The sequence below is a fragment of the Myodes glareolus genome, chromosome 22 (genome assembly GCF_982192425.1).
Source record: "Myodes glareolus chromosome 22, mMyoGla1.1, whole genome shotgun sequence".
In the NCBI taxonomy this organism is placed as follows: domain Eukaryota; kingdom Metazoa; phylum Chordata; class Mammalia; order Rodentia; family Cricetidae; genus Myodes; species Myodes glareolus.
Window position 1 is genome coordinate 961,221 of NC_142047.1, and position 14,577 is coordinate 975,797.

General features: G+C 39.2%; 1 protein-coding gene across 9 annotated transcripts in view; it reads right to left on the reverse strand.

The window, feature by feature from the left end:
* Large1 (LARGE xylosyl- and glucuronyltransferase 1) overlaps window positions 1-14,577 on the reverse strand; it is a 439,219-nt gene that overhangs the window by 185,087 nt on the left and 239,555 nt on the right. For all 9 annotated transcript variants that reach the window (XM_048438254.3, XM_087900594.1, XM_048438256.3 and 6 more), the window contains 2 exons: window positions 12,591-12,673; window positions 8,300-8,423 (listed from right to left, as the gene is read on the reverse strand). In XM_048438254.3, the coding sequence (XP_048294211.3) occupies window positions 8,300-8,423; window positions 12,591-12,673 (207 nt within the window). The remainder of the gene's footprint in view (window positions 1-8,299; window positions 8,424-12,590; window positions 12,674-14,577) is intronic.

A 14,577-nucleotide genomic window follows, 5' to 3' on the forward strand; every position in this document is an offset into this window, starting at 1 on the left:
TGCACAGCCTGTATAGCCTGTGACCTTGCCCTATGTCTCTTTGACAAGGTTTAGAGACGTACTATTGGTATGGGAATCAGACTGTTTTTCAGAAACTGGATCATTAATCCAAGAACCAGATACATAACACTGAGCATGAGTTAATGGTACCTTTCCTGGTCCTGCATGTATTTAAACATTCTGGAAAGAATAAGACAAAGAATGAGGGGAAGGAATTAAATCCTATGAATTATTCTGACAACCAAGCCTTTTTGAGAGGTCAGAAATCACGCTGGAAGTAGAAGTGATGAAAAAATAATAATTATCTTCAAAAACAGATGTTTCTTGACTTCCGGTGAGGTTTTGTCTTGATTATGCTATTTTAAATCAAAAATGTTGCAAATCAGAAAATGATTTAATGCATTGGACCCAGAAATCACAGCTGAGCAATATAACTGTGGCTGTTTCCTCTAGTAGAACAGGGCTAACTGAGTACTACAGCTCTCTCTTGCATTATAGGAGGAATCTGTTACATGACATTAGTCAGTGAAAGACCCATTTTAAATCTTAGGTACACTTCACTCTATGCACAATGCTTTAGCATTACTGTAAAGGTGAAATATTATAAGCTGAACTGTCCTGATGAGAGTCTATCTGCATGTGAACGACAGCCATGTGAGGAAAGGTAAGTGCCCACTGTGTTCCAAGCACTGTGCTACCTAGTATATGGTATGATTTAAATGCACTGAGTCATCACTCTAAAGGGAGCTACAGCTATGCACTGACAGACTTAAGTGCTGTGTCACTCTGGTTACTTTAGCATGTATCAAGAAACCACACGTCATATTTCCCCTCTGGGACCTCTGTTGGACATCTTACAGATCAGAGCCTCCAAAGGACATGGAACTGCCCAGGCAATCAGGGATATCTAGTCACATTAACTAAAGCAAACCACTGCCAGTGTGGAACCTCTATATTATATCCAACTTTGGGGAAAAGGTCTATGTTAGATATAATCATTAAGGAGATCTTGGATACCTTGCTTGCCTTTCTAGGCCTCATTTTTTATAAAACCTATGAATATCAGGTCTCCTTCAACATATAAAATCTATGTTTGCTTCTTTCGCGGCAATTGAAAATTCCATACTCAGGAGTTTATCTTCATAGGATAGAGAGGGTAGGCAGATTTTCACTTAATGGTTCCATGGAGAGGAACAATAGAAGTGTTCTTCCTGAAGACCCACAGGGGTCAGAGAGATTATAGCTATCTAAGGAGAAAACTTCCTCTCTTTTCACAGAAAGCAGCACAAAGACAATTAGAGATGAGTGGAGTATTAATCTGCAGAGTCAACTGTCAACATTTTCTGTAACCACTATCTGGAGTTGGACTTCATAACCTTTGTAACATGGGTAATGAGCAGGCATCAGGGCTAAGAGAAAAGGAGATAAATTAAGACTCCCCACCAAACAGGTGAGTCAGGAAACAGCCACTGCCTCAGCCACTTCCCTTTATGAACTCAGCATCAGAGGTCCTAAGTGGTGGCGTGAGGATGACTTTCTGGGCCAGATGGGGCAAGATAAAAGTCTAGCAGACACACAGGGCCTTGTCTGAAAGCTGGCAAGAACTGTTTTGTTTAGAGCAAACTGTCTACAGTGATGATCATTTAGTTTCCTTAGATGACAGCCACTGGGCCACCCCAAACCTCAGCAGCATCACTAGAGTAGGTCACGTTTATCCCTAGCAGGAAGGTCTGTTCTCAGCAGGCCTTTAAATGGAGGCTTCATGCTTAATTCCTTTGTTCTTTAGGGATAGTCTGAAAAGAAACAGCTTCAAAAGTTTTGGAAACCTTTGTCTAAGCAGACTTATATCTTAGGCTACATAAGAAATGAGAACACAGACAGATTCAACAAAGTGGAGTTAAGACAGTTTTGGGATTAGAACCACTATTACATGACTCCAAAGTGTTCAGCTAAGATTTGGAGTTGTTTTATTTTTATTTTTATTGAGCTTTACATTTTTCTGTTACCCTCCCTGCCTCTCCCCTCAACCCTCCTCCAAGGTCCCCAAGCACCCAATTTACTCAGGAGATCTTGTCTTTTTCTACTTCCCATGTAGATTAGATCTATGTAAATCTCGCTTAGTGTCCTCATTGTTGTTTAAATTCTCTGGGATTGTGGTTTGTAGGCTGGCTTTCTTGCTTTATGTTTAAAAACCACCTATGAGTGAGTACATGTGATAATTGTCTTTCTGTGTCTGTGTTACCTCACTCAAAATGATGTTTTCTAGCTCCATCCATTTTTCCTGTAAATTCAAGATGTCATTATTTTTTTCTGCTGTGTAGTAAGTACTCCATTGTGTAAATGTACCACATTTTCCTTATCCATTCTTCGGTGGAGGGGCATTCAGGTTGTTTCTAGGTTCTGGCTATGACAAACAATGCTGCTATGAACATAGTTGAGCACATGCCCTTATGGCACAATTGAGCATCCTTTTATATACCCAAAAGTGGCATACTGGGTTGTGAGAAAGGTAGTTTCCTAATTTTCTGAAAAATCGCCACACTGATAATCCAAAGAGGTTGTACCAGTTTGCATTCCCATCAGCAATGCAGAAGTGTTCTCTTTTCCCCACAACCTCTCCAGTATAAGTTGTCATCAGTGTTTATCCATATAATGGGGGTACTAGAACTAAGCCCATAAAATTGTGGGAGCAGAGGAGCAGTAGGGAGAACACTAGAAACAAAACATTCACTCTAAAGGGAATAGACCTTAGAAGCAGTTCATGAGCCCAGGGACCCAAAATGAGAACAATTCACGTGCACTGAGCAAGGGTATCATTATTTTCTAATGGCTACAGACTTTTCCTTCAGATTAAAACTCCATCTGTGTCTAGTAAATTATGTAACTTCCTATTTCATATTATCTCATTCAAAAGGGAAAAGTCAAATATCAGCTTTAGCATTTATCAGTTGTCTGATCTTAGGCAAATAATATTCAGGGTGGGGTTGTAGGTTTATGAATTATATGTGAGATGGAAGTAATCAAACTTCACTCTCAAGCCCAGAGAGTTGTCATGAGAACTGAGTGACAGTGTGCAGCCATCTACAAAGCTCTGTATCAAAATAAATCCCATTCTCCAGAGGCTCCGAGCTCTAAGCTTTGAGCACAGCTCAGGGCACAGAAAGTCCAGTCCTGGAGACCAGAAGAGGGAGGAGCATTCTACAGGCCTCAGAGATGGGGAAACCTGAGACTCCTACTTGCAAATCCACACAAATTGATCATTATGGAAAGAAGTCCATGCTGGGCTTCCTACAGTTTGTTTTTAATCATGTACCCATCCCTCATAAATTTCCTATTCCCTCATACTCTATCTTCCACACTAACAGACATAATAAGGGGCCCACAGGAGTGATTCTGGGAAATGCCGTTTCCAAGAGCTGTACAAAGTAATTTCTTAGAGCCAGCCATAAAAGGGGATGCTTACTTGTGTCTACAGATGTGCCATATGACATACTTGTTGAACAAAACTGCAAAGCACATCTCACATCTGTTTTCCTCCTTCCCAGATATCATCGAAAGTGTGACATATGAATGTGCTCTGTTCCTGATACTTTTCATAGAAAAATAATCATTCTGGTTTCATAATGAGTTAAAACTAGCACAGGCTTACATGATAAGTTCGAAGCCAATGCTGACTACATAATGAGACACTGCCTGAAAAAGAAACATGGAATAGTCAAAAGAGAGAAAATGCTAGGTGATAGGGGCAGACACCTTTAATCCCAGCATGTGGGAGGCAGATGCAGGCAGATCACTGTGAGTTCAAGGCCAGCCTGGTCCACAAGAGCTAGTTCCAAGGCAAGCTTCAAACCTACAAAGAAACCCTGTCTCAACAAACAAAAAAAGAAAGGGGAAAGGAAGGGAGGAAAGGAAGGAGGGAGTAAGGGAGAGAAAGGAAGAAGGGGGGAGAGAAAGAGATAAATGCTTACTTACTGGTCCCAGGGCTACTATTGAAATTATGGGCTGGTGGATAGGCTGGTGCACACACAATCACTATTACAAAGCCACAGGCAGGCAGATATCTGACTGCCCACACAGACCCCAAATCATACTCAGAAATGTTGTTACCCTCTTTTGAGATCAAAGATAAATATTGCCTTTTTGTTTTAAAGAACCCAGTGTTAGAGCTGTACATTGTGACCCAGGCCCATAATCGCAATTCCTAGAAGGCAGGGGAAAGATAATCAGAGGTTCCAGACTAGCCAGAGAAATTTAGTGAGGTACTCTGAAAACAAAATGTGAAATGAAGGAGAGGGAATATAGCTCAGTAGTACAGTGCATGCCTAGCACTTGGGAGGGCCCTATGTTAAATCCCCAGGACTAAAAATAAAATTAACAAAAGAGTTCTGAATGTACTATGTATCAGTTATATAGCAAATATTTTCTTAACCAGGTACCTAATTAGGCACAAAACAGGGACAAAATCCAGGGAACAAACAGATATTAAATGATTCTTAGCTACATTTCAAATATTGTGATAAGACACCATGACCAAGAGTTTATTTGAAGTTTACAGTTTCAGGGTGTTAACATTCCTTGAGATCATGTCAGGGAGGAGGGCCATAGACAGGTATTCATGGCACTGGAGTAGTAACTGAGAGCTCAAACCTTAAGAAAAAAACTACAAGGTATAGGGAGTTAAAACTGCGGGCATTTGAAACTTCAGAGTGTGAGACGCTGACTTTGCAAACTCTATTAGAGGATTCATTTTAAGCCATATAATGAGTGGGGGGAGTGGAGATCTCAGCTCCAGAAATGTTCTGCAATTTGTACGAATATCCTGAAAATTGACAATTAAGGAGCTAAGGAGCAGGGTCATAAAATTTAACAAGGTACAGGTAGTTTCTGGAACCCTGTGCCCTCCTTACCCAGTTCTAACATGACAGGACAGGAACTCTCCCGACTATGGCGTTTCCCCTTTAAAAGTTCTCCCCTTCCCCAGGCCAGGCCCTTCCCTCATCCACTTGGTTGTTATACTGCAGGTATTGTTCAAACTAGAATTTATATATTAGAAACATTCGTGTTTCACATCAGAATCCCATTCCATGGATTTTCTTTTTGGGGGATCAGTATCTTGGGCACAACAAAAGCATTCTTCAGTGACACATCTCCTCCAACAAGGACACACAGCCAAATTCACGCCAAACAGTTCCGCCAACTGTTGGCCAATTATTCAGAAAAAATGAGTCTGTGGGAATCATCCTCAAAATATCACAAGCAACTTATCAGAGGATGGTATGAAAATACAGTCTTTGGCAAGTTTCACGGAAAACATGTAATCCGACAAATGCACAGAACAGAGAATCTTCAAGGTAAGGATGAATTAGGCAGTTTTCCCCAATAGCACAGCCTCAGCAAAAGGACAGGGAATTGTCAGAAACCAGCTTTGACAAGTATACCACTTACAAAGTTAGGGACATGGGCATTAGAAAACACAAGTAAAAAGTATGAAGATACAAGTAAAAATAATAAAAAGGGAAAACATAAGATGGTACTGGAAGGGAGTTTCAGTGAATACTGAAATTCACTTGTGTTTAATTTTCCATAAACTTTTATACCCCAATACAACAGGGGGAAGAAGACAAAAGACTGTTTTAACATGATAAAAAGGACAACTAGAACAGTTATTTGCTTCAATACTTTGATCCATCAAGCCATTAATCTATGAGAAAACCGTTTTGTTGTTTAGGCAGTGAACCCACACTAGACCAAGTATCCTGAAGGCAGTCATTCCCTAGGTCAAACTCCTAATTCAAAATAAGAAGCATAAGTATGCTTGAATTTCCTGACCTTTGGCCATCTTAACATCAAAGGGACCAAGCAACCACACTGTGGGTCAGGATGTGTGGCCCTAGTTGCTGTCAACCATTTTGAGCAACCTTAAACCCTCTGACCTTCAGACAATTATCTAAGCCCATTTGACAAGTAAGTTAGCCATGGCTCAGACCCAATCATGTAGTTTGTCTGTGGAAAACAAATATTTGAAATTAAAACTTAGAATTTGCTGTCCCATTATTTTATTATAATTTTTGAGACTGACTTTCACTAAATCATTCAGATTGGCTTGGAGATAATGATTCTTCTGCCCCAGCCTCCTCATTTTCTGGGAACACAGGCCCATGCCATCCAACCTGACTTCTTTTATGTTTTAAACAAACCTGGGTGGCTTCATGACTGGGACAGGAAAATGGAGTAATAAGTGTGGAGGCAGAGGCTCTGTTTCTCCTCTCTCTTTATATTTCTCCTTGATGCTTGTACTAGACCCTGGGAGACAGAGTGATTTGCTTTTCACTTTAATTAGTACAGCAATTTGCTAAATTTTGTTTTTGCCTTTATGTTCTTATGTGTTGATCAATTTTACCTCAGAATAGATTGGAATGACACACAAATTATGAGAATCACCAAATGCAAAACATCTTGATCAACCTCAGAGCCTAAAATACGTGAAAATCAGAAATTCTAGCCTGCATCAACATGATCAATCTATTTAAAATGTTATTACTTTGAAATAAAATTATAATGGTTTTGTGGCTCTAAAAAGAATCTATTTTCCAGAATCAGTCCCAGGTATCTGGCACTAGGTATCTGGTCCTTCCCAAAATGCTTAGAATAGAAAGTCAGTGGTTTCCTTCAAAGCTATAAGTTCCTCTAACAATAGCAGTATGCTAAACCTCCTAGTATATGGGACACCTACCATGCCCCACCTATCAGAAAAATAAAAAAAGAAGGCATGTTCTGATCTTCTTACTTCATTAAAGAGGTACTACTAGACTCCAATGGCAGGCTCATCATTTTAACACTGTGACACAATATGGTCATTTGCATATTACATGCTCAAGATTTATGCAAGTGTTTTACAAAAAAATAAGAAAAAATTTTAAAAAATGTAATACATACAAACACAACTTACCATGTTTTAAGTAAGTTTACATTTTGTGTTATGATGCATTTATAGCTAGATACCTTTGGCTGCATGAGGTCTAAGAAACACAGACTAGACAAAATGCTGAAAGACAAGTGGACAGAAAGTTTCTTGCTCTTTCTTGGAAAAGAGAAAGGAAACCAGTGCCACTGAGTATAAAAGGATGGGTGAGATTGTGACAAGATATTAGGAGAGAAAGTTTGATAGAGGGAACAGAATATGCAAAGGAGTGCAACACTGGAGAGAAGCTACATATTAGGTATCTTCTAATAGTTATGGTTAAGTGTTAGGGAGTTTATGGCAATGAGTAGATGCTGTGGGAGCTCCTTACGCTCCTTCAGCCAATAGCCTTTAAGATAACAGCCTACTGGTATCTTATACCTTAAAAAGCAGTGGGAACCTGGCGATCTCTCTCTTGGTTCTGGCTCCCTTTCTGGCGACTAGACTCTTCCTGTTTGCAATGAGAGGACTGTTGTTTGGGATAGTGATCTGTAAATTTTTCCCCTCAAATAAATAACCCTTTTTATTATCCCTAATTCTTAACTGGTGTGTGATTGTTTTGCAGCTTCAAGTAGAGATAGATAAGAAGTGGACTTGGGAGCCCTAATCAGTCAGTGGTCTTTAGACCACAATCCCAAATATCATGCAGGTGGCACTAAAGAAGAACTTGAAGCAAAGGAATCAGATGTCCACATGAATTTTATTAGTTGAAAAGTTTGTAATGCAGTATTTATTCAGCAATTCTTCTTGAGGCATAAGCATATATCCTTTCATCAGAAACTCCTACCCCCAAACTTAGGATTGTAACATTTCTGTCCCTAAAGACCCAGGCCACCATGGGTAGGTGGTTGATGTGTGTTTTGTGATCAGCAGGTAACAGTACATACAGTTAAGGCAAGATCTGTCACTCTAAGGTCAATGTTCACCTCAGTGAACAACAGAATGATTATCTACCATTGTACCAGGGACCATATTCAGATAGATCCTGAGGTGAGTGAACTTCAAAATGTTCACCTCAGTAAACAACGAAATGATTATCTACTATGGTACCACAGATCATGTTTAGATACAAACCGAGGTCAGTGAACATCAGCTTCTATGGAGTTCCTTGGTATCTAGAATTGCCCAGACCAAAGTGGATTGTGTGTTAGAAGGTCAGTTTTGCTAATACATTGCTTAATGATAAATTCAGGTAAGAAGAGTTACAACCTGAACATGTCCTACTAGGAGATGAGGTCTGTGTTCTTATTATAGTCCAATAATTATGCACAACAGAGGTTCCCAGTTGCAACAGATAAGAGAAACTCTTCTCCCTTTCTCACTTCTTCCTTTCCATACCTTGAGCTCATCAGCATTATAGAAGTCCACACGCACTGCAGGTACCATCCAGGTTTGGAAGAGCGTAGCCAGGATCTGCTCCGCAATAGAATCAGCAATGAGGTGGAAATGCAGAGGGTTCCGCCTGTGGAATAAAAAGGAGAATTCCAAAAAAGCATTAACGGATTTGAATCTTGTTGCAAAATCACCCCTTTCCAAGCTGATGATGTGGGACAGTGTCACAAGCCACTCTGGAAATAAATCAGGCATGTAGCTCCATAGTGCTTTTTGATGAGGATTTTAGAGATGCAAGAGAGAGAGGACATCTCCGTCAACCTCTGCATTTCAGAGTGTAAACAACCAAGCACCACAGAAGGCAAGATCCAATTCTCACATCTGTTATGAGGAAATCTGGATTCTAAGAATCTAAAGTAGGACATATTTAATAATTGCTTCAATCATTGCATCTTCCAACTTGACATACCATCATTAATGCAGAAACACAATGACAGCAGGCCATGTCTTAAGCAGTTGTGGATGGCTGTCAACATACTTCCCCAGTAACTCAAAGACATTTGTGTTTTCTACTTGTTCTTTTCCAAAATAAGGCTATGTTTGCATGCCAAAGTCATCTGGAGCTTCACTGAGGATACAAGCTTGCCCCTTTTGTCGTGGGTAAAAGCCTTGTGGTCACTCAACTGTCTACGATGACCAGCCCTTACAAGACAGCTCGTGATAGTATGACACAAAGGCAAAGATTCTGGGGGCTTCAGTGGCTTGAATATAAAATGCCCCTTATGTGCTTGAATACTTGGGCCCCAACTGGTGGCACTGTTGTGGTAGGACCTTTAGGGGTAGCGTTTTGCTGAAGTAAGTGACTAAGAGTAAATATGAGTTTTTAGAACTTAAGCTCACTTGCTGTTCATGTTTTGCTTGTGCACCTGCCTTCCCCTTCATGATGAAAGGCATCCCCTAGGATTTTTCGGCAACTTCAAGCCATAATAAACTATTCATTTCTTAGGTAGATTTTGTTAGGGTATTTTCTTACAACTATGTGATGAGTAAAAAGTGCCAGAAACCAGAATCAGAAGAAGAGTTGGTTGTAATGTATGCTTTTGAACATAATACAGAATAAATCCTTCCTTCCTTAAACTGATCTATCCCAAGCCTTTTGTTGTAATATGAAAAGTAATCAATACAAGGAAAAGTGGAAATGAGTTATAAATCTTTCTACAGCATTTCCTTCTTGACTCTGATAAATGGTGAATCAGCCTGTCTCCATTTTAGGCTTAAAACTCATTCTATAATAAAAACAAAATAGGTCCATTCCTGTTTATAATTAAACCTCTATTTCTCAAGGATTGGGCTATGATCCACCAACCTTAACTACAAATGATTCTGTACAGCCTATTCCAGGAAACATCAACCATGCCTTTGTTTCAAAGAAAAAAATTACTAGACTATCTATGACTACCTTGCTATGACTTCTTATTGTTATTTATACCTTGTTATAACCACCTTCCAACTACATCGTTGTTTCAGGATGTTGTTATAATTAACTTCTTATGATTATGTTCTGCTACGATAACCTGCCATTTTTGGGAGCTGCGGGGGTCTTTCAAGACAGGGTTTCTCTGTTGCTTTGGAGCCAGCATTGCAGAAATTAAAGATGAGTAAACCATTGCTTTCCCTCCTGCCTCACTTTCTTATCTTGCAAGGAAAGTGCCAAAAATCCCACAAGGCAATCCAAGGATTGTTTTCATTAAAAATACAAAAGGCCAGTGGAACACAAATAATCTTTATTTATTAGGTTTACAACACAACATCAACTTTACACAAAGAAAAGAGCCAGTGATGGCACTGGTAGTCCTCTGTGAATCGTTGACACATAACTATTTCAGAGAGAATTCCGGCACTAGGGATATGGGGTCAGAGCGTTCTTTAATTGGAGGAGGCAAAATGGCTTCAATAATATGGGAAGATTCACAGATAGCTTAATAAAGCACTTTACTAGATAAAGGATAAAAGAACAACTCTCTAGAAAAATCAAAAGAACATCATGGATCCTAGATATTGGCAGGGCCAAGACTAGAACTGATGGACTAACAACTACTCAATGGTGACACTAAACTTTACTAGAAACCTGGATGCCCAGGCTTTTAAATTCTTTGTGTATGCAATATTTGGCACCTCACAAGTACAAATCTTATGGCGAGAAAGATAATGATGACATTACAACAATGATATCTACACCTCCAACATAAAATGATGATGAAAAGTAAAATGATGGTAATGATATTAAAAGCAGGAAACTCCTTGCTTCTGAGTAAAGACTCAGAAGTCAAAAGACTGACATTAAATTTGACTCTGTCTATATCCTGGACATGTGATCCTGAGCAATGGCTTAACCATCTTGGTCCTCAGTTGTATTGTCTGTGAAAGAGGGGTTTACAACAGCACCTTCCTTCAGCAGGCACAGAACGGGGCACATTAGTATCCTGACAACATTTAGAACAGAATTTGGTGTAGGGAGATAATGACAGCAGTGTTTGTTGAATAGGTAAACAGTAGAATATCTCTGTATTCTATACTTCATACTATACCATAATAAGTATGATAAAAATGTAGGCAGGGTATTGTGGGCTATAAACTAGGTGATTAAACACACACTGAGAGTTGTAAGGAGGCATTCTGTTATAGTTAGTGCCAGTGTGGAATCTTAAAGGTAAGAAGACAACTGATGGCTTGGGATTAGGGAAGGAATGGGTTGACAGGACATATGACAGAGAAAGTAGGGAGCTAAAAACAGGCCAGAGTGGCAAAGCATAACAGCACCACAGACACAAGAAGAAAACATTATGAAGAATGTATTGGTGCCTGATTGTCTGACTATTGGGATAATAAAGTTCTAGCCTCTTTAACACTGATAGAATAGATCATGAATAGATTCTGCAAGATCAGACATTCCTTTCTGAAACACCATTCTTGAGTAAGAGAGGATGGATATAAAGAACAGAAATCTGGGAATCAAGAATGGTATATGCAGGTTACAAACTAGTGGGCCAGAGCTTAATGGGAAACAAAGACACAACCTGTCATATCTCCAAGAGGGAGCACTGCATGCTACCACAGACAGAAGGAATGGTTGGGAAACTGAGACAGAAGGTGGGAGAAAAGCTATATCCACATTCTTGCAGTGTTGATAGATCTAGGTGGTGAATTTGAGTGACTATGCTGTGTTCTCTACTCGGGTGAACTGAGAATTATTCTTAACAGGTTCCTACTACAGAGAATGTTCAGGATCCTGACTCAACCATCTCATAGGCATTTCTGTCTCTATTATGGGTTGTAACTAGAGATGAACTTTATCCAAATCTCTGATGAGAAGTCAGAACAGGGCATTGCCTGGAACTTCAGACTCAGTTCTAGATGTGACCTCAAATATTTCCAGGTAATAAACTTGAATATCAAAGGGAAGGAAGAAAGGTCCATAAGAAAGCAGAAGCATAGAGAAAAGATGATGCCTCAGAGGTATCCCTACTTCCAAGTGGAAAAGAACCAAACTGATCTAATGGAGATCCACAAGGGCTACCAGATATTACCTTTAGTCTTACATAAAGAAGGATTTCTGACAGTCAGAAGTACCCAGAGAATGGGCACGTCAACCTGGGGTAATATTTTATAATAACCAAGTGCCATAGCAAATTGAAACAACTGACTAGCTGTAACAGAAATTCAGTTTGCCACAGTTCTAGGAGATGGAAGGCTGAAGCCAGTGAAGTCAAGTTCCTTGCCTAGGTACTTTACAGTCTTCCTTCTGAATGTGTCTGTACTAATCTTATATTTTTAACACTAGTCATATTCGATTAGGGTCCACCATAGTGTACCTACTTTAATTTAATCCTATCTTTTAAAAACTTTATCTACAAACAGTCTTATTTCAAAGTACTAAGGGTTAAAACTTTAATATGAATTTTAGATGGGACGTGGTGCAGATCACAACATAATCCGACAACAGGAATATAGAAAAAGAACTGTGAGGTAGCAGAAACTGAAGCATCTAAGTTGGGATGTCCTTGGAGGCTCCCATAGTTCTAAAAGTTACAAATCTAAGCATGGCTTGGCAACACTAAATACCTGCGATTAAGCATTGTTAATGCAACATCCTTCCTCATATTTTGGAGAAAAAATACACTTTCACGGCAGTCTAAATGGGTCAAAAAGCACACTCTTCTATAGCATTGTCCAAGGCATTGTGCAGGTGGTCAGGGATACACAAATTCACAGGAGTACAAGCAAAGACTGTTCTTACCTGTGAAAGAGGACCGACTTGACCAAGGTGACAACATCCCTGCTGGCGTTGTATCCTGCACAGACAATAGCCACATGGATGGTCTGAGAGAAAAGGAAAAGAGAAGATGAAATATCATACAGATAGAAGCAGGCCTTCCTGCTTTGTAGGACCACAGGAGAGAAAAATCGTCCTAATTTCTTTTGGGGATCATGGATAATTATTTGAGACAGTTTTATTAAAGTCTTTTTAATCGGTTTATGGAGCTATCATCATTTGGAGGACACCAAGACTCGTTTCAATTACATTTTAGAGATGGCTGCAATAGTTATTGCGCAAATGGGTGATTCCCTAATCTTCAAGCCAGGAGAAAATGGCAATGGGCAAAAGAGAAGAAATGTGCCCTGTTGGACCAACAATCAGAGCTTTCAAACTGAGAAGTTATGGTTCAGAGTGCAAACTCACAAAATACATTTGTAAGTCTTAACATCTTTACCGTTGTTCAAATGTTCAGATCAAAGCCTCTTTTGAGAAGCAAGCCTATCTCGTAACTGTGAGGATTTATGAAATTAGAAAATGAATCAGACATTTCTAATATAAAGTGGCACAATAAATATTCTCATTTGAAAATGGAGTCATGAAAGAAAACAAAAGACAAACTAGACAACAGCAAGAATAAAACCAAGCAGGGCAAACAACAAAGGCTAAAGTTACTTGTCCAGCAACTATGACTCATGATGACATTACTTAGGTACAATATGTTCAGGAAGACCCATCCTGCCAGTAGAATTCCTTGTGGCAACTGTGATTTCCCCTTTAAACTACTTCTATTTCATACCTGAAGTTTTTCTTGGGGGTATATCTCTGGTTGGTAGCATTGCTAGTGTCTGTACTGCAAAATAGTTTGAACTTCACAGATTCATACCCATTCCTATTAGGCAGAGCACATAAAAATCTAACTCAGCAACACATTACCTCAAATAAGTGGTTTGTGGAGCGTTTGTTCAAGTCCTTATGACTGATTATTAAATTTTGCAGGTACAGTGTTGTTCTGTAATTGAATTACAAGTGACAAAAAAAAATCTCTTCATTCTCTTAAAGTTGTCAGTCAGGCACATTTAGGTTGGCTCTTCTCTACGGTTTACAAATTTTGTTTTGTTTTCTAAATTAATTTGGAATGGGGTGGGAATGAGGAGAGAGAAGGGGAAGAGAGAGAAGAAGAAACGGAAAGAGGAAAATAAAGAGGAAGGAAAAGAAAGAGAATCTCTCTCTTACCAAAGATGGAGAGCACTTGAGTATTCCCTGCTATCTAGAATCATGCTTTTGGCTGATTCCCATGTATCCACCTTGTCATTAACTTTCTTTTGATACACTGCACTGTACAGACATTGTCTTCTATTTCTGGCACATTTTAACCAAGACTGGGAATAAATTCTCTAGTTTAGTATGAATTTATTAAAACGTTATGATCTGTCAAAGAATGCAGAGTCCTTGCTTACCAATTTTGTCCCTCTTCTTGAAGCACAACATTCTTTGAGTTAAAACATATCTCTTAAAAGCCATTCCAAGATATTCTGTACTACAAGCCTTGCAGAAGGATGATCCTTCTAACACCTAATAAATAAAGTGAAGAATGGGTGCTTGACAGATGAAGTATTAGACTCTTTCACTGCTGCTATGATAACATAACCTAACAAATACCATTAAAGAAGAATGAGTTTATTTGGCTCAAAATTTGAGGATAAAATTCATCACTGTAGGGAAGTCAAGACTGCAGGAGCTCAATAGAACTAGTCATAATTTATCTAAATTCAAGAGCACAGAGCAATGTATTATTAATACATGTATACTAGTTCCTTGACCCTGTCTATATGCATAATGCCCAGAATAGCAAGTGAAGGAAATGGTGCTGCCAACAGTGGGCAGGACTTCTGACACCAACCACAATAATCAATACAATCCCTCACAGATATACATAGAGACTTTTCTCAGGTGATTTCAGAATGTG